The sequence below is a fragment of the Eumetopias jubatus genome, unplaced genomic scaffold (assembly GCF_037043125.1).
Source record: "Eumetopias jubatus isolate StellerSeaLion01/CBP00866 unplaced genomic scaffold, mEumJub1_p1.0 scaffold_16, whole genome shotgun sequence".
Lineage (NCBI taxonomy): Eukaryota > Metazoa > Chordata > Mammalia > Carnivora > Otariidae > Eumetopias > Eumetopias jubatus.
The window spans coordinates 78,613,895-78,635,010 of NW_028274822.1; the positions used below are offsets into that span (position 1 = coordinate 78,613,895).

General features: G+C 50.7%; 1 protein-coding gene across 1 annotated transcript; it reads right to left on the reverse strand.

Annotated features, from left to right (window-relative positions):
* Positions 1-4,348: 4,348 nt before the first annotated feature.
* HSPB8 (heat shock protein family B (small) member 8) lies at positions 4,349-16,822 on the reverse strand. The gene is made up of 3 exons (XM_028116646.2): positions 16,456-16,822; positions 10,399-10,462; positions 4,349-4,508 (listed from the first exon to the last, which is right to left on the reverse strand). Exons 1-3 carry the CDS (start codon positions 16,820-16,822, stop codon positions 4,349-4,351), a joined length of 591 nt encoding a protein of 196 aa, XP_027972447.1.
* Positions 16,823-21,116: the final 4,294 nt, after the last annotated feature.

Genomic DNA, 21,116 nt, shown 5'->3' on the forward strand with positions numbered 1-21,116 from the left:
TGAATAATTCCAGCCAGCTTTGGGGCACAGCGACTCTCTCCCGGCGTCTGGCACCTGACCTTGGATGATCAGGGCAGGTGGATAGTGGCTCGGAGAGTTAAGAGTGTGATGAAGAAGGTGGTTGGAGTGTGGTCTCTGGATTGGTTGCTTTGCCTATGAAAAGTGTCCCTGCAGATGAGTCCTTTACTATCTCTAGGAATTAGCCAAGCTTGGGAGGGGTGGTCCCTCCAGGGCCGGCAAGCCCCCACGTAATCAAAGCATCAGCCTAAAAAGAACACGCTTAATACAGGCAAGGACAATAGGTCACCTTGGAGGCTCAGGCGGTGTTATATTTATCAAGCGATAAATACTGAAGTATTTCAATATTTGGACACCTGGCACCAACGTACCTGAGCATACAGTTGAATTGGGGCCGAGCCTGAAGAAAGGCACTCGGTAAATATACCTTGCATTGCTCGACTGGGGGGTTGGGCCTGCAGTCTCCCCCCTCCGCATGTCCCATTTATCCTTGGAGAATGGCCACGGTGATGCTGTTGCACATGGCCACCCTTCCTTTTCCCTCAGGAGCCTCCCAGGTAGCTCACGTCTGCTTGCACCTGGGAAGCCCGGAGCTGGGGTTCGGGTGGATTGACCCTGCTGCAGACGGAGGTGACTCAGCCAGCCCTCAGCAGCCCCACAGCAGCTCCTACAGCCGGCCTGGAGCCTCCCACCCCTTCTGACAACTCCCGGGGTTAAGGAGAGTGGGTGCGGGGGGACCTCCCAGCAGCCCCACACCCTGCCAGTTCCAGGTGTTGGCTCATTTAAGAGACAGTATTGATTTTCACATTATGATGCACAACTCATGAGGCACCTGGATGGGGTGTGGGGGGAGGGAGAAGCCAGCCGCTGATTCCCGGAATTTATTTTGAGACATGTTAATTTGTTTCTTCCCTTCAAGGTCAAATCAAGGCATTTCCATACAGCACCATTGGTAGCCACTGGCTGGCAGGCAGTTGGGAGGGGGCAGAGGGGGCTGTGAATAAGATGTTCTGGGGAGCTGGGTCAAGGGAATGGGGTGGGAAAGCAGGTTCCCCGGCACCCCGTGTCCCAGCATCATCACGCAAGTGAGGGCTCAGAAGCAATACTCTTTTTTTTTTTTTAAATATTTTATTTATTTATTTGAGAGAGAGAGAATGAGATAGAGAGAGCATGAGAGGGGGGAGGGTCCGAGGGAGAAGCAGACTCCCTGCTGAGCAGGGAGCCCGATGCGGGACTCGATCCCGGGACTCCAGGATCATGACCTGAGCCGAAGGCAGTTGCTTAACCAACTGAGCCGCCCAGGCGCCCTCAGAAGCAATACTCTTTCATTTGGTTGGAAATCTGCGAAGGGCCGAGTCACCTATTTTGACGACAAGGCTTTGTGTGTTTAAGCTGGAAGCGCTCAGAACCGAAAGGAGCCAGGTTTCTGGGGTTTGAAATTGTGCCTTTGGCCTAATTTTCCAGGGTGACCCACACTCACCATTCATTCATTCAATGCATATTTATTATTTGATGTACCAAACATTGCACTTAGCCCAGAAGACGCAGAGGATGGGCTCGCCACTCTCCCCACTTGGGGGCTCACCATTCCTAAGCCCAGAAATGGCAAACATGGAAATCATAGCTTTGTTTTCCTCTCTCTCTCTCAGCTGACCCTCCCAGTGTAAAGACACGGGATCCAACACCCAGCACAATGCGTCACACCTGGTGGATGCCCCATAAATATTTTGTTGAACAAACATCAAATGGGTAGGGATTTTCCCCCTTGACTTGAACAATTCCTCCTCTCGCCCTTGAAAGCAGGGCAGTCAAGGTCAGTTGGGTTTTTATGATTGTTATGATTTCTTCTGCTGCACAGATGCCCAGGCTGTTACATGGTGTACCGCTTGGGGACAGGGTAAGTGAGAGGGGGCGCTGGCCACCCTGCTGGGAATCTGAGCTGGAACACGAAACAATGAGCCAGTGAGGAGGGTCAGAGAGTAATCGTGGAGAGAGAGAACAGTGTGTCTAAAGTTCTGGTAGCAAGAGAGGACTTGTCTGTTTGGAGGAACAGAGGGAAGCTGGGTGGGGCTGGAGGGTGAAGGTAGGGGGTTAAGGTAGGGTGGAGAGAGACAGCCTGACGACAGATCCCATAATGCCTTGCAAGTCTCACAAAGAAGCTTGTACTCAATCCTTCCAACGGTGGGGAACCATGAAAGGATTTTAAAAGGGACATACCTTTCATCTGGGCTCCTGTGTTCTCTTCTGCCTGTGAGGCCCCTCCCCATCCCTCCCCCTACTTACTCAAGTGTTAGAACCCTGTCCATCTTCAAGTCTGAAAGGAGCGCCCCCCCTTTCTGATAAGCCATCATCCCTACCCCCACCCCTCTGCAAAGCCCCAGCTTGAAATACCATCTCTCTTTTCTTCCCACAAGGTGAATGGACTCACTGATGCCACGCTTACGTTTTCTTTGTTGAGAGAAAAGCAGAACAAGTTCCTATTTCATAGAAAGTCTGGAGTCAGATTTCCTGGGCCCCTTGCTTACCAGGTGTGTGATTTGGGGCAGTGCCCTTAACCCTTCTGTGCCTCAGTTTCCTTATCTATAAAGTGGAGGTGAGAGTTGAACATACCTCAGAGAATTGCTGAGCAATGGAACTGAGCAGACACATGAAACCCTAGCGTGGTGTCTTGTATGTGTAAGGAGGTAAGTGAGGGACAGGCCTGCCTTTATCTGCCTGTTCCTGTTATGGGTCTGTGAGCTCCTATGGGCAGAAATGGTGGCTCATTGTTCACTATATCCTTGGCTTCTAGCACAGGACCCAGCAAGTAAGTGTTCAGGAAATAGTCACTGACTTCTGCTGTCAATTTGGGGGTTTAGAGATGCCCTTGCCTTTGCAGCCCAGAAGCCCCTCATGAACTCTTCCAAAAGCAAACATCCAGGTTCAAGTTCTGCTGTTATCCTGTGACTCACCAAAGCCACTTAGCATCAATCCTTCACTGTAAAATGAATGTCTACTTCTTAGGGTATCGTGGGGGTTAAATGGGATTGGCTCCAGGGATAGAGCATGTGGCCCAGTTTGGTCAATGAGATAAAAGGGAAGTCTTCTAAGAGCTTCTGGAAAAGATTTTGCTCATTGATAAAAGAGAAAGCCAGATGAGAAGACTTTTTTTTACCCCTGCCTTCTCTTCCTGTACATATATGAAGATGAGATGATTGGAGCTGCTGCAGCCATGTTGCAAACATGAGGACAGATCTTGTAGACTTGTCAGAGATGGCAGAGGAAAAAGATCTCTGGGCTCTTGGCGGCGTACAAACTGAAAAAAAACTCTGAAATCGCTCATCTCTAAACTTCTTGTAAAGTTAGACAATAGATATTTATGTCATTTAAACCACTATTTGTTGTGTATCATTATTTGTAGCTACAAGCATTCTTAATTGGTATCAACTCTCTCAATGGTCTAGCACTTAGCATTCCCCATCAAAAGAAGCACACAAGGCTAAGAACATCAGCTCTTTTATTATTATTATTTACTGTTATTTCCCCCCAAACAACAGCACAATTCAAATAACAATGACACACAAGTCCCACTCATATACATAACACCACTAGCCTACCTACCAGTCTGTCTGGCCTTTGCTTGGTTCCTGGTGGAGCTGTTTGGAGACAGCCCCCTCTGTAAAAATCCCAAATTGGACATAGGAGGCACAAGAAGGAGGGGGGGGTACTTTAGGCAGAGAATGAATGGGCTTCCAGGGTCCTCAGGGAGTGCAGACTTGGGAACATGCTATATAAACGCTTGGGTGAAGAGCAGAAGGCACTGTTTTCACGTGGCTGTTGGATAAATCCCATATGGGGGTAAGACCTAGCTATCCCTCTTTGCAGGCCAGCGCTGCGGAAACACAGTAGCGTGAGCTAACGGGCTCCATCCACCAAACCATGGGGCAGGCATGGAAAGTGGGAACCCAGAACAGGAATCTGGGTGACCAGGAGGTCTCCAGAGAGAAGCAACCCTTGCATTCGCTGCAAGGGAAGATACAGTGTGAAATGTCATGTCCCCTCCTATCTGTTGTGCAACTACAGAATGGGCAACATTTTCATTATGAGAGAAAAGGGAAAGAAAGAAAATCTCCCAGGATTTTGGCTTCAGGCAACTGAGCATGGCCTGCCAATTGCGCCATCCTGTGGAAACACCTACTACTACCCTATCCAGGGAGTCGGTGGTCAGGCCACCCCGCCCCCCCCAACATTTTAGTCACATTAAATCTATGAATTCAGCTAAAGTCGTGTACTCAGGAATCAGAGAAGCCCTGGGGTTGGGGAGGGGAAAAGATGGGCCAAGACTGGAGTCTCAGGAACAGGTGACTTCCTGGCTGTCTTGGGGAAGCTCATTGCTGAAATTGCTCTCTCCAAATGGTGAGTAAGGGGGGACCTGGGGAGCTTCGATGATCAGCAGACCCTCTGGGGAAAGCGAGGCAAAGACTGTCACAGGATCCACCTCTGCGGGAAGCCTAGGGGAAGCACAAGATACTATTCAGGTACTATGTTTCACATAGCTTAAACAAACTTCTGTGCATCTGGAAGAAAATAGCTTTGATACGAATTTAGGCTCTGAGGGCATAGAGGCTGGGTTTGAAGCCCGGCTCTGGCCTTCTCTAGCTGGGCAATCTTGGGAAGGTCACTCAGTTGCTCCGAGTTTATGCCCTCATCTGCAAATGGAGACAGCAATGAAACTTGTATAGTATTTGAAGCCAGACAGAGTCTGAACACACTTTGCAAATGGTAACATGGTGTTCCAACAGTTAACTTACAAGATCACTGTGGCCCAGATGTTTGGCCTTTGGTTGAGGTCTCCGCCCACATTGGACTGGCTGCTGTGGCAGAAATGGCCCCCACTACCATCCCGTTATAAAATGCAGGTAAGATATGATCCAGCAATTGCACTACTGGGTATTTACCACAAAGATACAAATGTAGGGATCCGAAGGGGTACGTGCACCCCAATGTTTATAGCAGCAATGTCCACAATAGCCTAACTGTGGAAAGAGCCAAGATGCCCATCGACAGATGAATGGATAAAGAAGATGTGGTATATATACACAATGGAATATTATGCAGCCATCAAAAGGAATGAGATCTTGCCATTTGCAACAACGAGGATGGAACTGGAGGGTGTTATGCTGAGTGAAATAAGTCAATCAGAGAAAGACATATATCATATGACCTCACTGATATGAGGAATTCTTAATCTCAGGAAACAAACTGAGTGTTGCTGGAGTGGTGGGGGTGGTGGGAGGGATGGGGTGGCTGGGTGATAGACATTGGGGAGGGTATGTGCTATGGTGAGCACCGTGAATTGTGCAAGACTGCTGAATCACAGATCTGTACTTCTGAAACAAATAATGCAACATATGTTAAGAAAAAAGAGGGTGGCTCAGTCGTTAAGCGTCTGCCTTCGGCTCAGGTCATGATCCCAGGGTCCTGGGATCGAGCCCCACATCGGGCTCCCTGCTCTGTGGGAAGCCTGCTTCTCCCTCTCCCACTCCCCCTGCTTGTGTTCCCTCTCTCACCGTGTCTCTCTCTGTCAGATATCAAAATAAAATCTTAAAAAAAAAAAAGAAAAGAAAAAAGAAAAAGAAGAAGATAGCAGGAGGGGAAGAATGAAGGGGAGTAAGTCGGAGGGGGAGACGAACCATGAGAGACGATGGACTCTGAAAAACAAACTGAGGGTTCTAGAGGGGAGGAGCGTGGGGGGATGGGTTAGCCTGGTGATGGGTATTAAAGAGGGCACGTTCTGCGTGGAGCACTGGGTATTATGCACAAACAATGAATCATGGAACCCTACATCAAGAACTAATGATGTAATGTATGGTGATTAACATAACAATAAAATCTGCTCTGAAAAAAAATAAAATGCAGGTAAGGTGTTAACTCGCAGCAGGTAACACACTTTCATTAGCCATATGCCTGCTGCAAGTGCTTTCCTACAGAAAGCGTTACTGGTGAATTAAGGATGGAACAGGCTGACCACCTGGCGACATCCTCCTGATGCTTAGAATGAGCCTTGATTTGGGTCACAGCTGATGTATCTCTTAACAGGTCATAACTGCTTTGTTCCCAAAACACATTTATAGGAAATGACCTGGCTAGAACTTTATAAAGAGCCCGAGTGGTTCATAGGTAGGAATTAATATGCCCATTGCACAGAACATTTAGCAGAGACTTGGGGAAATCAAGTGGCAGGCTCAGTGAGTGAGAACCTCAAAGGGATTTCTGAATCCAACTCTGGTTCCATTTCTGAAGCTATTTTTTTTTTAATGATTTTTTGATTGTTTTGGGTGAAAGAGACAATCTGGAACATGGTTCCTTCAACTAATTACCAGAATTGTGAGAACATGTTCATGGCCTCATTGGGATGCCATTATTAATAAAGATTATGAAAACTATGACCTCTGAGTCATGTGCCAGGTAGTTCACCTGTGTATCATCTCCTCTAGTTGTTGACAATGATCCCACCAGGCAAGTTCTGTTACTGTCCCCATTTACAGACAAGGAAATTGAGGCCAGAGAGATGAAGTGACTTGCCCAAGGTCACGCTGCTGGAAAGAAGCAGATGGGAATGGAATTGGAATCTTGGCCTCCAAACTCAGAGCAGCTGATCATGATGTTCTATTGCCTCCCCTGGCACCAGACTTTTGAAAAAAAAAAGGAAGCCAGGAGGGTTGATCAGCATAGATCTTTCCACTGGTCCAGGATGGCCCTGCTTGTTAGAAATGCAGAGGTTTTGATGAAAGAACCAGGCAAGGAGGCCGACCCATTCCGGGCCAGGGCAGGATCCTTCCTGAAGGGGGTGGGGAGTTTTTGCTGTGAGTAGCAACATGTAACCACATGAGCCTCATCTACCCGGGAGACTCCTGCTAAATTAGAGCCACAGAGATTAACAAGGGACCTGCTGGGAAGTAGGGAAGAGAAAGAGGGAACTTGGGCAGAGGCCAAGTCAAACTTCTGAAGCACAGAGGAGGCCAAAAGTCTGGACCTCCCTCCCACTACTGGGGATGGGCCAACTCTGTTTAACTATTTGCATGCTAACCCATAGCACACCTGATGCAATGGGGCAGGGCCGCCGCAATCCAGAGCATGGCTTTTGCAGGCTGGCAGACCTGAGTTCGAATTCTGATTCTTCCTGACTGTGTGACCTCAGGCTAGTGAGCTAGCCTCTCTGAACCTACCTCCTTATAGGAAAAGTGGGTTAACGGTTGGTTTCTACCTCTTAAGGTAGTGCGAGAATTACACGGGATAATGAAAGCAAAAGGCTTACCCAAGTGCCTGGCATACAGTAAGTGCTCAGTAAGTGTTAGCCTCTCCGTTGTTACTGTAGTCACTGGCTGTAGGAAAACTATTCCTCTTCTATTCTCTTTCAATCCTTCCATTTGCATCCAAAGGAAGGTCTCAGCTAAGTGTTAACATGACTTTAACACCTTTAACCTCTATCCCTTGCTATTTTGTTTTTAACAAAGAGAGAGCTGATCTAAGGCTTGGACCCTTAGGCAGACAGTGCTACCTATTCAACCGCATTTTTCTTTCACTTGATTTGTTTTAGGATTGCCCTCTTCAGTGAACGTTTTAGTAGGAATTTAACTTTTGCAAAAGTGACCTGATCAAAAAGAAAAGAAATCTTAAGCAAATAATAATATGGGCATGTAAGCACATAAGGCAAAAATATTTGACGGTCTGTGAATGACTGCAATCTGGTCTCACCTAACCAGGAAGGAAGGCCATGGGCTTTGAAGGTGGGGAGACCTGTGTTCAAATCCCAGATCTGGCTCATTACTAGCTGTGTGCCCTTTGTGGGATTCCCAAATCCCTCTGAACTTCAGATTTCTCGTGCAGAAGATGGGCTTAACAATGCCTACTTCATAGGATTCTTTTAAAGGTGAAGTAATATTAAACCTAACCTCCTCTTCACATGGCTGTTGACACACTGCAGATGTCAATAATGGCAGAACAGATATCTGGGAAGAGAGGGAGCAAGGAACTAAAGTTGGCTTTGACTCTGAGCATCTTGCGTTGATGATTTCCTGAGTCCCCTGCTTCCTGTCCTCCCACCCGAGTTGGGTGTGGAAAGATCCCATGTACAGTCTTGCCCTGCCCCCCAACCTGATCGGCAAATTCCAAGACCTCTCCTGCTCCCCCTCACCCAGTCAAAATGGTCCCTTTCACATGGGGATGGATGTGTTGGGAAGAATTTCCTAGCCGTGGCAAAGGCTGTAGCGTCCTGCCTGGGAGGAAATCTCCAAGGATCTCAGTCTGGCTGAAGGAGCTTCCCTGTCCTCTGACGACTGGAGCTTTTCCTGGGAGAGGCAATGGAGTCTCCTGAGAGTGGGCCAGGGCCATCCTTGGTGTCTAGAGTCTGGGCAGAGCCAGGGGGTCCCAGGAGGTCCCAGCTGCTCTCATGTGACTCCAGCCTTGCAGAGTTTTTTAATAATATTAATCCCCACGGACTGAACACTGAGTCTGGACCCCATGCTAAATGCTTTACACGCTTCCTCTCATCCCCCATCACAGCTCTGTCCATGAGGGAATCTGGGAACAGAAGCTCAGAACAGTTCAGGGAGCTCTTCTAAGTTATCCACTTTCTTTATCATGGAACCAGCGCTCCCTACATCCAGAGGAGTTTCAAAATACTTAGCAACTGGCCCAGCGGGACAATGACCCACCAAAATGGATGGATACGTGCCATAGCGTTGGAGGAGGATGCTGGGGGCCCCTTGTTGCTGGGATGTGGGGAAGCTCGGAGGGTCCTGGGGATAGGGTCAGGGTGGCCAGGCTGGCTAGGGAGGGCACTTGCGGGGCTCAGGACAATGGCTAGTCCAATATTGTAACAAGTAGCTCTGCTCAGCTGCTGGACCCCAGCTGTGCCTTGAGCAGCTTTAGGCATTTCTGTCTGGTCAAGTCACCCCAGCAAGCTGTTTCTCGGAGGCCTCGGAGATGGGGAAATCCACGTTTTATAAAGATGATTAGCCCCCTGACTTCTTTCCAGCTCAGTCCCTTCCCCAGCGTTGCCCTGCCTGTGACTCCATCCTGAGACCTTATTTGAGTCTCTTCCAAGAAACATCAGCTCCTCCTGCACTCTCCCCCCGCCCCTTTCCTTTCCCCTCTCCCTCTGAGCAGCGTTTCATGTGGCTGCTATACCAGGGAGAGGTGTGGGTCTTGGGGAATGGCAGGCAAGCCAGTGAGCGTGAAGAAAAACAGCCATTTGCCTTATCAGGAAGCGTCCATGGGCTTCTAAGAACTCCAGAGGCACTGGGCGGGTCAGGACTGAGCACATGGCAGGAGAGACAGGCTTGCCGAATCCCAAAGCTGAAAGAAGCCTCAGAATGCAGCCAGCACACTCTCTTCCAGCCCTGGGGCCTTTCTGCCAGGGCTAGGCGTGGAGTAAAGACACAGCACCACCACCAATAATAGTCACAACAAACTGCCACTTCTGGGGACCTACTGTGTGCTGGTGCCTGTGCCATGATTCCATTTCATTTTCAGTTGGTGACTCTGGAATCAACACCCACCCGATCCCTTTTACGGGTGAGGACAGGGCATCCCTTGCTCCAGGCATGAGCGCGGCACTCAGGGTTCAGGGATCGGTTTGGGGCTGTTCTAAATTCAAATCGTAAGGACTCTGGGCAGGTCTCTTCACCTCTGGGAACTCAAGTTTCCCCATCATACAAGGAGGGTAATGTCTCTTGTGCCCGCTGCAAAGATTAAATGCACTGACTGGGACAAGACTTTGGGGCCAGAAGTGTACGTGGCAGAGTGCTGCTGGGTAGAGGGTGTGTCTGGGAAGAGGTGTCCCCCATTGGAACCGTAGGCTCCCTCCCTACGGCTGGCTTTGATTCATTGGCCCGGCCTGGTGGTCTTCCTGGTGCTGGCATGACTCCCCCAGGCTCAGCCCTTCCCACACCCCTCAGCAAAACCTGCCCTTCACGTGTCCCAAAGTCTCAGCCTCCAAAGCCCTCCCGGGAGGAAACAGCAATGTCGGGACACCTTCCAGCTTCATGCTCTAGGGAAGGCGGCATGTTCTCTCGGTGGTGGTAGGACACTTAGAGCAAGCAACGTTTGCAAGATTCTACTGGGCATTTGGGCATCAGGGGAGGGCCCCTCTTGATGGTGATGGAGATCCTCCCCAGACATACCACATGGGTCGGAGAGTGCCCCGATTTTCACGGAATCACAGGTTTCCTGTGACACCTTCTCCCCTTTAGGTGTGAGGGGTGAGGGTTCAATTCCCCGCCCTGGGGCTTGTCTTGAAAGAGAGATGCCCAAGAGGGAGTCACACCAGATCTCGGGTCCCAGACACTACCTGCTGCTCTGCCCCCACCCCGGAACCCACACCGCCAGGTGACTTACTGGATTTTCTTTGTGAAGTTCTTGGAAACGATGCCACCTTCTTGCTGCTTCTCTTCATGTTTGCCTAGAAGGGAGCGGAATGCCACACGTAAGCATCTATGCCCCTGGACTTCGGTCAGGACTTGGGCTTGGGTTTGAATCCTGCCCCAGCCCCTGCCCCTGCCCCACCCTTTGGCTCCGGAGCTCAGTCTGGAGACACGAGTTGTCTGAGCAACCTCAGCCCTTCCCCCTAACCAGCCAGTCAAACCCGGAGGCTAGCATCCCAGGAGGGGTGGCAGGAAAGAAGTGAGGTCACATGCTGAGGGCTGGCTTGCCACCCAGTGGGCTTTACAACGCACAGAGCCTTTCCTGGCTGTGAAGGTGGGCTTCCTTCCCCCTTGGTGATGAGCGGGAACTGAGGCCCAGTGATGGGTCCACAGTCACCCAGCAGGTGCACGGCAGGCCTGGGCTCTGAACCAGCTCTCCCTGAATCTACGCCAAGTGCTGGGGTCTCACGCCCCTCTTCCTGTTCCAGCTTGCAATCAGCTCTTTGAGCCACATTATCTGTACCCAGAAGGGATGAATTGCCTGGAAATAATGCTTCAATCTGCTTAAAAACAAAACAAAACAGAAACACCCAGAGTCTCCAAAGCGGGGGAGGTCTCCTTAAGAAATGACACATCAGACATCACAGATTGGACATTCCACCTGCCCCGCCTTCCACAGGGTAGCCGGGGAGGGCAGTTCTTCTTCCTCAGGAAGGAAAAACATAAGATTACATGAAGGTTTGAGCCCAAACTGGCTATCACCTTGCAATTTATATAACAACTTCTGAGCCTCCTGGCCACTCTTCACTCTTTTTTTTTTTTTTTAATGGGGAAAGCCTCTAATTTCTCTCTCTGTCTCTTTTTTAAGATTTTGTTTATTTATTTGATATGGAGTAAGCACAAGCTGGGGGCAGGGGCAGAGGGAGAAGCAGACTCCCCGCTGAGCAGGGAGCCTGACGCGGGGCTCCATCCCAGGACCCCGGGATCATGACCTGAGCCGAAGGCAGATGCTTAACGACTGAGCCACCCAGGCGCCTCTCTAATTTCTCTTTACACAAACCAGATTAGTGCCCAGTGGAGCCTTCTAGGTCCTATCTTTATTTGTTCCTCATCTGTGGGGCCACATTTCCCGGCCAAGAACCCTCATGTGCACAGGGACACCCTTCTGAGAAGCTTTGGAATCCAGACTGTAAACAACCCTGTGGGATTTTTTTTGCAGCCCCGGTTCTTAAAAAACTGACAATTTATAGGTGATTACCTTATTAATTGCTTTTTTTATTATTCATACTTTCTTTATTAATGACTTTGTTTTGATTGTAAGATAATACAAGGGTATCCTACAAAATGTAGAAAATAAATAAATGATTGAAACCCCCCCAACGAAACCACATTTCTGTGTAAGTTCCAGACTTTTCTTTCTATGTTACTTAGGCACGCATAAATGTTACATAGTATAGATGTATATCATGTATTTTAGCAAATGGGATCACATTTTATGTTACGCTCAAAACTGCTATCTCTTGCTAACACATGATAATTATTTTTCCATGTTACACCAAATATTCTTCCACCACGTGACTTTTTAATGGTTGCACAACATTCCACTGTAGGGAAACATAAGTTCATTTAGCCACTCCCTGGCTTTTGGGCACTGAGACAGGTATGTGACCTTAGAAAGAACCTCATTGCGCCACATTGCACCGAACATCCTTACAGCTGGATCTTCACATCCAGCCTGATGACTTCTTTGGGATAAATTCTAAGTTCTAGGATTTCTGAGGCTTGATCTGTATTGCTAAATGGCCCTTAGGAAAGGCTGCATCCGTTTATTCACTCACAAGCGGGGCGGAAAGGGGTACCGGATAGGAATTAGTTTTTAAACGGGAGTGTCTGGTTACCCAGAACACGCTATGCTCTGAAGGTGCTGGGAGAGTAGATTTGGACCTGCCAAGTCCACGAGTACCAACTGTCCATCCCTAACCCAGGCCTGTGGCCAGGGGAACACTGTCTGTTCCCTGAAACCCTCCCCAGAGCCCAGGCCTCCGGAGGCCTGCTTCCCCTGGGGACCGGCCAGTGCCTCTGACTCAGCCCTTTTGCACACTTGGTGTCCTGAGAATAATAAACAATGATGATGATCAAAAGAATAGCAATAACAGACTCTTACATAGTGCTTACTTGGTGTCAGCCACCCTCCCAGCCCCTGGCTATAGCTACTTCTTTAATATTCACGACAACCTTAGAAACGGGGACTTTCATTATTACAATTTTGTAGATGGGGAAGGGAAGTTCGGAGAGGTTACGTGATACGCCCAGGGTCACACAGCTTGGAAATGCTGGAGCAAAGGGATGTAGGTTTTGGACTTTCAGTCCCTGCTCTAATACTTCTTAGCACAACCCCACTCTTCCCTGAGCCTCAGTTTACTCTTCTCTAAAATGGGGATGGCAACACCTTCCTAATTATTGGGTTGCTGAGCAAATGAGGATGAGTCACAGGATTGCTTTGTAAGTTGTAAAAATGTTGTGTGAGGGCGAAGGTTTGTGGCTTATTTTGATGTCTGGGAAAGGACTGCTCCTGAAAGGCTAAGCTTGCCTGTCCACACCCTGAAAATAGGGTGTTGGGGTTAGGGAGGGGAGGATCTCTGAGCAGGCGCAACCCCAAGATTTCCATAAAGAGAAGCCTGGTTGAAAATGGATGTTGCTACTGGAGGTTCATGTTGAAGCTTAATTTAAATATAATTTGAATATTTATTTATTAGGGCAGCTTAAGGATTATGATGGTTTTTAATTTCTGATTTTGCTTTCCCATCTACATTTTCTACCGTGGAAATATTTTATTTTTGTAAACAGAAAAAAAGTAATTATGCTTCTTTTTTTTTAAAAAAAAAAGAACTCATCCGGAGGCCAGGGCAAGCCAGAGGCCCCCTCACAGCTACTATTTTTTCAACATGCCTCAGAAAAATGTAGGTGCCAAGAAGCAGGCATCAGCACTTCGGGGAAAGCCATTGGCCCAGCTAAAGAAAGAAGGTGCTGTTTCCAGGGGAGGCAGAGGCCCTGGGATTAAGGAGAAGGGGTGGGAATAAGGCTTCTGGATTTTCCAGTTCCTTCTTGGCCAGGTCCTGGCCCTGTGGCCCATGAGGAGAACATTTCTTGGCTGGTGGCCACAGGGTAGGAGTAGGGGTGGATAAGGCATCATGGAAAGCATCTAGTCTAGCATTTTCCAAATACTTCCCTGGAACTAGACACTCAGATGTGGTCAGATAAGACAGGGCTGCCGCCTCCAGAGATCCACAAACTACCTAAGCAAATTCAAAGCTCTCATAAGTCCTGCAGTGACGAGACCTGTTTATAATTTTGTTTCCTCTGGCACATCTTTAAAAATCTGGGCCACCTATCCCGCATTTCTTAGATACCTACTGATATCTTAAAATGTACCATTTGGCAAATACATACTGATTGAGTTCAACTCCTCCTAAGTAAAACTGAGGCCCAAGAGGTGGCAGGATTTGCCCAAGGCCGTATAATCAGAAGAAAATCCAGCCATCCTGACTTGGAACCATCTAAGCAGGCTTGGCTTTGAATTGCAGACATGTGCCACGGAGGACAGCGGATCTCAGGTGAGTTACTCTCTCTGAGCCTCAACTTCCTCACTTGTAAAGTGGGTATCACAAACCTACCCGTATTTCCTTGAGAGTCTATGTGAGGAACCAGGGAGCCAACATACATAGGCATTGAGCACAGTGCCCTGCACCAGGTGCTTGAGGAAGAATAGGTCTGTCATTATGTGATAACAGGAGAAAAGCCTGGATCTGATTTTAAATGGAGCCCCAATATCAATCTGATTTCTTAAATCCATTTTCTGAAAGTCTCTGTACGTACTCTCAGGGGATTTGGATTCTGTCAAGCTGAGGTTGCTAAGTGCACACCTGGGAGGCATTTTTACAACTTTAAAAGGCTTTGTCTGCCTTACGTAAGCACCCAACAACCCCATTTTACAAATATGGAAACTGAGGCTCCATGACTTGCTCAAAGCCTCATGCAGAGCCTCTGGATTAGTAAGGTACTTATCTGGGATCTCAGCCTGGAGTTGCCACAGCCCAGTTAGTAAGAAGCACCTAGAAAGGAGAATGAAGGAAACATTCTCCAGAGGTCTCCCGGAGGGGCCACAGGGCGTGGGAAACCCTCCAACCTGGGGTGGAAGATTCCGGAATCCCAATTAAAACAAAGATGGGAGAGGTGTTGGTAATAATCCCCTTATTCACAGAGTGCCGGACAGACACTGTTAATCGCCCCATTTTACAGACTCTCTGCATTTATTATCATATATTGTCTGCATGTATTTTTAATCTTTCCTACAGACTTGCAGGGCCGATATTATTACACAACCCATTCTGCCGATAAGGGTACTGAGGCTCCGAGCGGTGGGAAGCTTTCTTGTCCTTATCCATCTGGCAGGGTCGGGACTGGACCCCAGGTCTCAAAGAGCATCTACCATTTATGGTCTCCTGGGCCCTTGCTCTGTGCCCAGCATTTTAATCACAGCACCATCACAGCCATAAGAATACTGATTCCTCATGTTCCAGGCAGCAGGTCCGCGCTGGACACGCATCGGCCCATGTAATACAGCGATCCTCATGCTGCGTAGCCACTGGAACCCCCATTTCCAGATAAGGAAACAACGCACAGAGAACATAAACAATTTGCACACCCTGCTGGTCTGTGGCAGAACCAGGTTCAACCGCAGCCAAGCCAGGAAGGCCCGGCTGAACACCTCCACGGCCCCAACATGACTTGTGGCCCACCCCTCCCGGCCCCCCAGAGCCTCTGATGTTTATAATTCTGCCCTGCGAGGCTTTGAAACTCCCCCTACATGCCGCCCTGCCCTGCCAGGCTTGTTTCTGCCCAGCCTGGCTTTGCAATGGCTTTTACTGATTTTCTGGCTGGGAGCCTGCCAGAAAAACACTCCTTTTAATGCAGCCTTAATTGGGACGGAAGACAGAGGAAGCCGTTCGTTCGCCTGCTGCCCTGCTTAATGGGGACTGAGCCTCCTGTCTCCTCTTCCTTTCTCCCAGGCTGGGAGGTGGCGCAAGCCCTGGGCCTGGAGTCCTGGGCAGGCTCAGACTCTTCCTGCTGGCTGCTGACTCATGGCGTGACCTTGGACAAGTCCCGCTTGGGCCTCAACCTCCTCAGCTGTAAAATGGGAGTAGACGGCCCCGCTTCCCAGGGCTGGAGTGAGTGAGGATTATCTGGTAGAAGGAATATAAGAGTCTTAGCCCAGTTCTTGGTACCCAGTAGGTGCTCAATAAACCTTCAAATCGCTTCTGGCCTCCCAGCTCCCAGGACAGCCTGGGTTTGAATCCAGGCAGCCGTGGGCAAGTCACTTTAAGCTTTCTGTGCCTCTGTTTCCTCATCTGTAAAAAGAGGAGACAAACAGGCCCCACCTGTTCTAGTTGTTTTAACTGAGATACTACTGGTAAAGCGTGTAGTGTGGTGCCCAGCAGAGAGTAAGCGCTCAGTCAAGGTCACCAATTAGAATCGTTATAGTGACTATCATGCCTCAGTTCCTTATCTGGGACAAGGGGAGGTGTTCTTCTTGAAACCTGTGCTGATTATTAGCTCTGTCATGGCACACGCTTCTAGACTGCACTGTGCCCCTGGGGCGCCGAGAGTCCCTTCTCTTGTCTTTGTATTTCTTCTATGTCTGCCGAACTTATTCTTTACACAAAATTTTTTTCTGTCAAATCTTGTGCCGTGGTTTCCATTTCCCATCCTCTACTCTGACTGATACAGCCCCCAAAGGGCCCCCCAGCTGGGTCGGGTTGAGGTGTCTCCTGGAAGCCAGGACAGGAGCACTTTTCCAGAAAGATAACTTCTGTGGGCTCTCTAGGCTGCATTCCTGAGCCCTGAAGTCACCTGTGTCACTCGCTGCTGTCACAGCTCACCGTCTAAGGGAAGCGACGTTCTCCTGACTATTCCCGGGGCTGAAGCCTACAACCCTCTCCTGGGTTCTCTCTCACTCCTGCCCCTCACTCACCAGACACCTCCACGTATCCGTCCTTTGTCTTCACCAGCAGCTCCTCTGGCTTAAAGCTGTGCACGTTGACGCACACTTTCCAGGGCTCCCCGGGGAAGGGTGGGGGACTCATGCCCTCCCCAGGTACCCCAAACCTGGCTGCAGCTGTCGGCCCCCGAGGCACCATGCCTGACCTCAGGGTGCCAGGCCACCCCGGGGAGAATCGAGGCAGGGCCCAGTTGCGCCATGAGGCCGTCAGGTCGTCGGGGAAGGGGTCCATGCCAAAGTCATCATCCAGCAGGCGTGAGGGGAGGGACGAGTCCCGGAAGGGGTCCCGGCGCAGGCGGCTTGGGTAGTGGCAGGAGAAGGGCATCTGACCATCAGCCATGGCTGCTGAGCTGGAGGGGCAAAGGAGGCTCAGAGAGAGGGAGCCACCTGCCCAAGGTCACACAGCAAGGTGATGTGGAGGGGGGGGGCTGGCCCTCGGAGCTTATTCTTCAGCTTCAGAAAACGCTGAACCATCCACTGCCAAGGACAGAGGGGGTACCTGGCTGGGGTCCCAGCCCCCAAAGACACTCCAAAGGCGACCACCAGCCGGCCCAGCGGAATTCCAGAGGGCCCCTCTCCGCACTGCCTCACCGCAGATCAGCCAGTCACTGTCCTCCCAGGCTGTCCAGACTCTCAGCCAGAGCCGCTGAGATGTCTCATGGAGGAGCGTCAGGAGCTTAATAAACCCAGGGACGTGGGCCTAGAAACTTCTCCTTGCTTCTCCTGGGCTGAGAGCCTTCTATTTATTGCTGCTTGGGGCTGGGGGCGGGCTTTGCCAGTGCCTCCTGTCACAGGAGTATTCGGAGGTGATGAACCAGTCCCTGAGAATCCGCTGAGGGAACAGCTGGGCTCCCAGGGGCCGGGGAGGGGCCTTGGCGGCCAAGTCCAGCCAGCCAGTCCGGACACTCTCCTCCCGGGCTGGGCTCAGCTCCGCCCCCTCCCGCCGCTCCCTCCCCCGCCCGCCTCCCCAAGCCCGGTGCAAAGACCGGCTAGGCTATTAATAACCCTCCGCCTGCCAGGGCTCTGGGTCACCCCAGTAATACCTTCCCCTGAGCCTGCTGCGTCCTGCCCCCCGCTTGGGGACCTGCCGAAGGAGAGAAGAGGGATGGGAGCCCAGTGGATTTGAAGGCAGGTGGCCTTGGGCTGCAATTCCCCCCCGCTTACAACCAGACCTGGGAGCTTGCCTTCAGCGTCCTCTGGGAGCAGTAACGTTATTCCCTGGGCATCTGTGAGCCCGTCAGTCTTCCCACCTGTAAAATGGACATAATAGTAGCTACCTCGTGGCTGTGTCCATGAGGACCACATGAGGTGATCATCCTTAAACATTTAGCAGACTGACACTTTTATATACTCAATTTTGAGTTCTCAATTACGTAAGGCTTGCTGTACGCTGGACCCTGTTCTAAGTGCTTCCCAAATACTAGACTGCCTTCAACCACAACAACAATCCTGTGAGGAAACTGCCGTAGGAAGTGATAACGATGGTAGCCTCTGTTAGTAGTAGTAGTCCTCAGATTATGGCTGCTAATAATGCTAATTATCAGAAGGTGCAGTGGGTCTCTGGGCCTGAACCCGAGGCCCAGAGAGGACCTACTTGCTAGATTTCCCTGTTCCTCCCCCATGGCTTCCGGAGAATGAACTTACAAATTGTCCTTTGACCTAACGGCCCCCTGAGCTTGGGTTCCAATCTTTGATCTGTCCCCAACAACAGGTGGGCGATTTGGGCATGCAGTTCTCCATCTGTGGGCTGCAGGGTCTCAGCCCTGCCTTCCTCACAGGGTGCGGTGGGGTGGGGTGGGGGTGTTAAGGAATTCAGTGAGTCACTGGTTGAGAAATCAGTTTGTTGTTAGGCAGTGCCTGCATGAGGCCGTTTGCTAAAAATAATAGTAGGGAGAAAAACAACCAGCATTTACAGCCTCCTCCTACGACCTGCCTCCGTGGGGAGCCTGGGGTGCCCCTCTCACCTTAAACCCTCACCACAACAACAGGGGTGTTCTCCCCACCCCCATTTTGCTGGTGAGGAAGCAGAGGCACTGCTCCGGGGTGGCAGGGCCTGGGGTGGGGGGGCACCTGGTCCGCGCTGAGCTGACTGGTGGAGACCCCCACTCTCCCTCCCCCACTAGCCGAGAGAGGGAGACTGAGGCGCCCGCCTCCCCCAACCCGAGTGAGTGACTGGGTCCCCACTTGGCTCTGGTGAGATCACTGGGGCTCGAAGCTCCAGGCTGACGTCATGGCTGGGCACAGAAGCCTGGCTCTCCCTGTCGTTACAGCTGGGGCGGGGCCGGCTGGGTTGGAGCCCCAATGGGGAGATTCACTGCCTGCCACAGAGAAGAAAGCCGGCCCTGCCTGGGACCTGGGCTGGGACCCCAGTTCGTTTGTGTGTGGATTTGAGTGGGTGGAGCGGTGATTGTGTTTATGCCCGGATGGGGCTGTGTTTATTTATGAGTGAGTCTGCTGATGGGTGTGAGCTGGCAGAACCTCCTTCTTCCTCTCTAGGTCTCTTTGCCACAACCCCACAGAGCCTTCATCCACCCTCTCATTTCAAGGATGCTTGCAGCCCCGAAGCCAGCAGGAGAGGAGAGGAAAGGGTGCAGCTAGAAAGCAGAAATAGCAATCATTAGCATTTATCCAGCACTTTTCATGTGCTGGGTTCTGTTCTAAGCCCTTTGGATTTATGTATCTTAACTCACAACATCCCTCCTACAACCCTACAAGGAAGGGGCTTTCATTATCCCCATTGTACTGCTGAGAAAACTGAGGCTCGGTGAGATTACGGGACTCACCTGAGTCTACACACCCGGTTAAGTGGCAGAGCTGGGATTCGCACCGAGGCGGTCTGGCTCTTGACCCCTCTGCTGCATTACCTCTTATAATCACAGGCATGGCTCACATTTATTGAGCGCTGGCTGTATACCAGGCCATGTGCTCAGCACTTTATTCATGACCTCATTGGACCCTCATGGTTCGGAGAGGTGAAGCCACCTGCCAAGGGCCACACCTGGGGGGATTTGGGGGCCCCCGGGTCTCGTCCAGTCATCTTCCCACATGCTTGCTGTATGCTGTCCACCTGCCCCTGGATTCTCAGCACATTTCTGGGCCAGGCCAAGCCTTCCGCTTTGGGAAGCTGAGGAAGGAGGCAGATGCTCAGCCTGCTGGCCCAGCCACCTGGAGAGGGGTCAGTAAACCCTACAGGCTGTCATTAGCCAGATGAAAACCTGGGGTGAGGCCCAGGAGGAGCTGGGGAGGGAGAGGGGCCGCCAGGCTGGCTCTCCCTGGGAAGGAAAGCCCCTGTGGGATGCCTGTGCCTGTTGCGGCAGGGGTGGGGGGCAATAGTAGGCCCCAGGTTCCAGAACAAGTGTTCTTTGGGCTGCTTTCCTCTTAGAGCTTTCACCTGGGAAGGACCACCGTTCATCCTCGAACAGACAGCCCAGGGGGAGGATGACATCACCCTGCAGTTGGGAAATGGGGGGGGGGGCCAGAGGAAATGGCAGCAGCCTGAGGTCACCCAGGTAGTGACAAAGACACCGTTGGTTGGCTGCCCACCTCTGTGCTCTTCCCTTCCACAGCAGTAAGACCCCACGTTCCCTCCTCCCCTAGGTATTTCCAGTCCCTGGCCCTGCCCAGCCTCACACCCCTTCACCTGCAGGCCCAGCCCTAACCCTGTGTGGGGTGGAGTCTTATCGGACTGAAGGAGGAGCCTCTGTGGCTCCTTCAAATGCATGGCTTTCGGGACCGCATTTTTGCTTACTGTTTTCTCTACAATTCTAGGGCTCCGGAGCTTTCGTTCCAGGCATGGGGGCCATCCTGGTGGCCTCCCGCATTCACTCAGCCTCCAGGTCCAGGAAGCCCCGTCTCAAGAGTTCCCTCCGTGGACACCCCCGGAGCCCAACACATCCTCCAGCAAATGGCAGGGGGTGCATATGCTCATGTCCTTTTTCCTTCCCTTTCTCAGAACCCCCAACAGACGACACTAGTGTAATTTCCAGCACATTCAGCTCCAGGAGGGCAGGACCCTTGGGTGTCTTGTTCACACAGCATCCCCTGTGCCTAGAAGGGTGCCTGGTGCCTTATAGGAGCTCAGCAGATCTTGGCCGAGCAGATGATGTCGTGTTAGCAACCCTGTGTCTGAATCGCCTTGCTCACGTGGGACAGACCCTGCACACAGTAACAGCACTAGAATAGCAACTAAAATTTCCCAGATACTTAGAAGGGACCAAGTGAAATGATTTCCAAGCATGCCGTTCATTTATTCCTCACGACAGCCCCCTCCCAGAGGTTCATGCTCTCAACATCCCCATCTTATAGATGAAGAAACTGAGGTTCAACAGGAAGGAACTTGTCCAAGACCACCAGCTTGTGACTTCTAAACCCCGCCGTGTCTCAACCTCAGGCCCAGCCCCCCAGTGCTCCTTCCTTCAACAAACACCCGTGCAAAAACAGATGATTAATAAGTAAAATAAAATAAACAACCCATATGCTCCCTCCCTACCCAAGTCAATGCCCTCACAATCCCACACAACTAATGCTTATTGATTGAGCTCTAGCTTCCTCTTACTATTATCTCCAAAGTTCTTTCCAGGGATTGCTTGCTCTGACTGCCTCTATAGGTAATAATAATAATAATAACACTTATT

Coding starts and splice junctions, on each gene's coding strand:
- HSPB8 (XM_028116646.2), bottom strand. CDS start 16,822: ATGGCTGATGGTCAGATGCCCTTCTCCTGCCACTACCCAAGCCGCCTG. Junction 10,463..16,455: donor CGGATACGTGGAGGTGTCTG/GTGAGTGAGGGG, acceptor GCTCCCTTCTAG/GCAAACATGAAGAGAAGCAG. Junction 4,509..10,398: donor AACTTCACAAAGAAAATCCA/GTAAGTCACCTG, acceptor TGCTTCCCCTAG/GCTTCCCGCAGAGGTGGATC.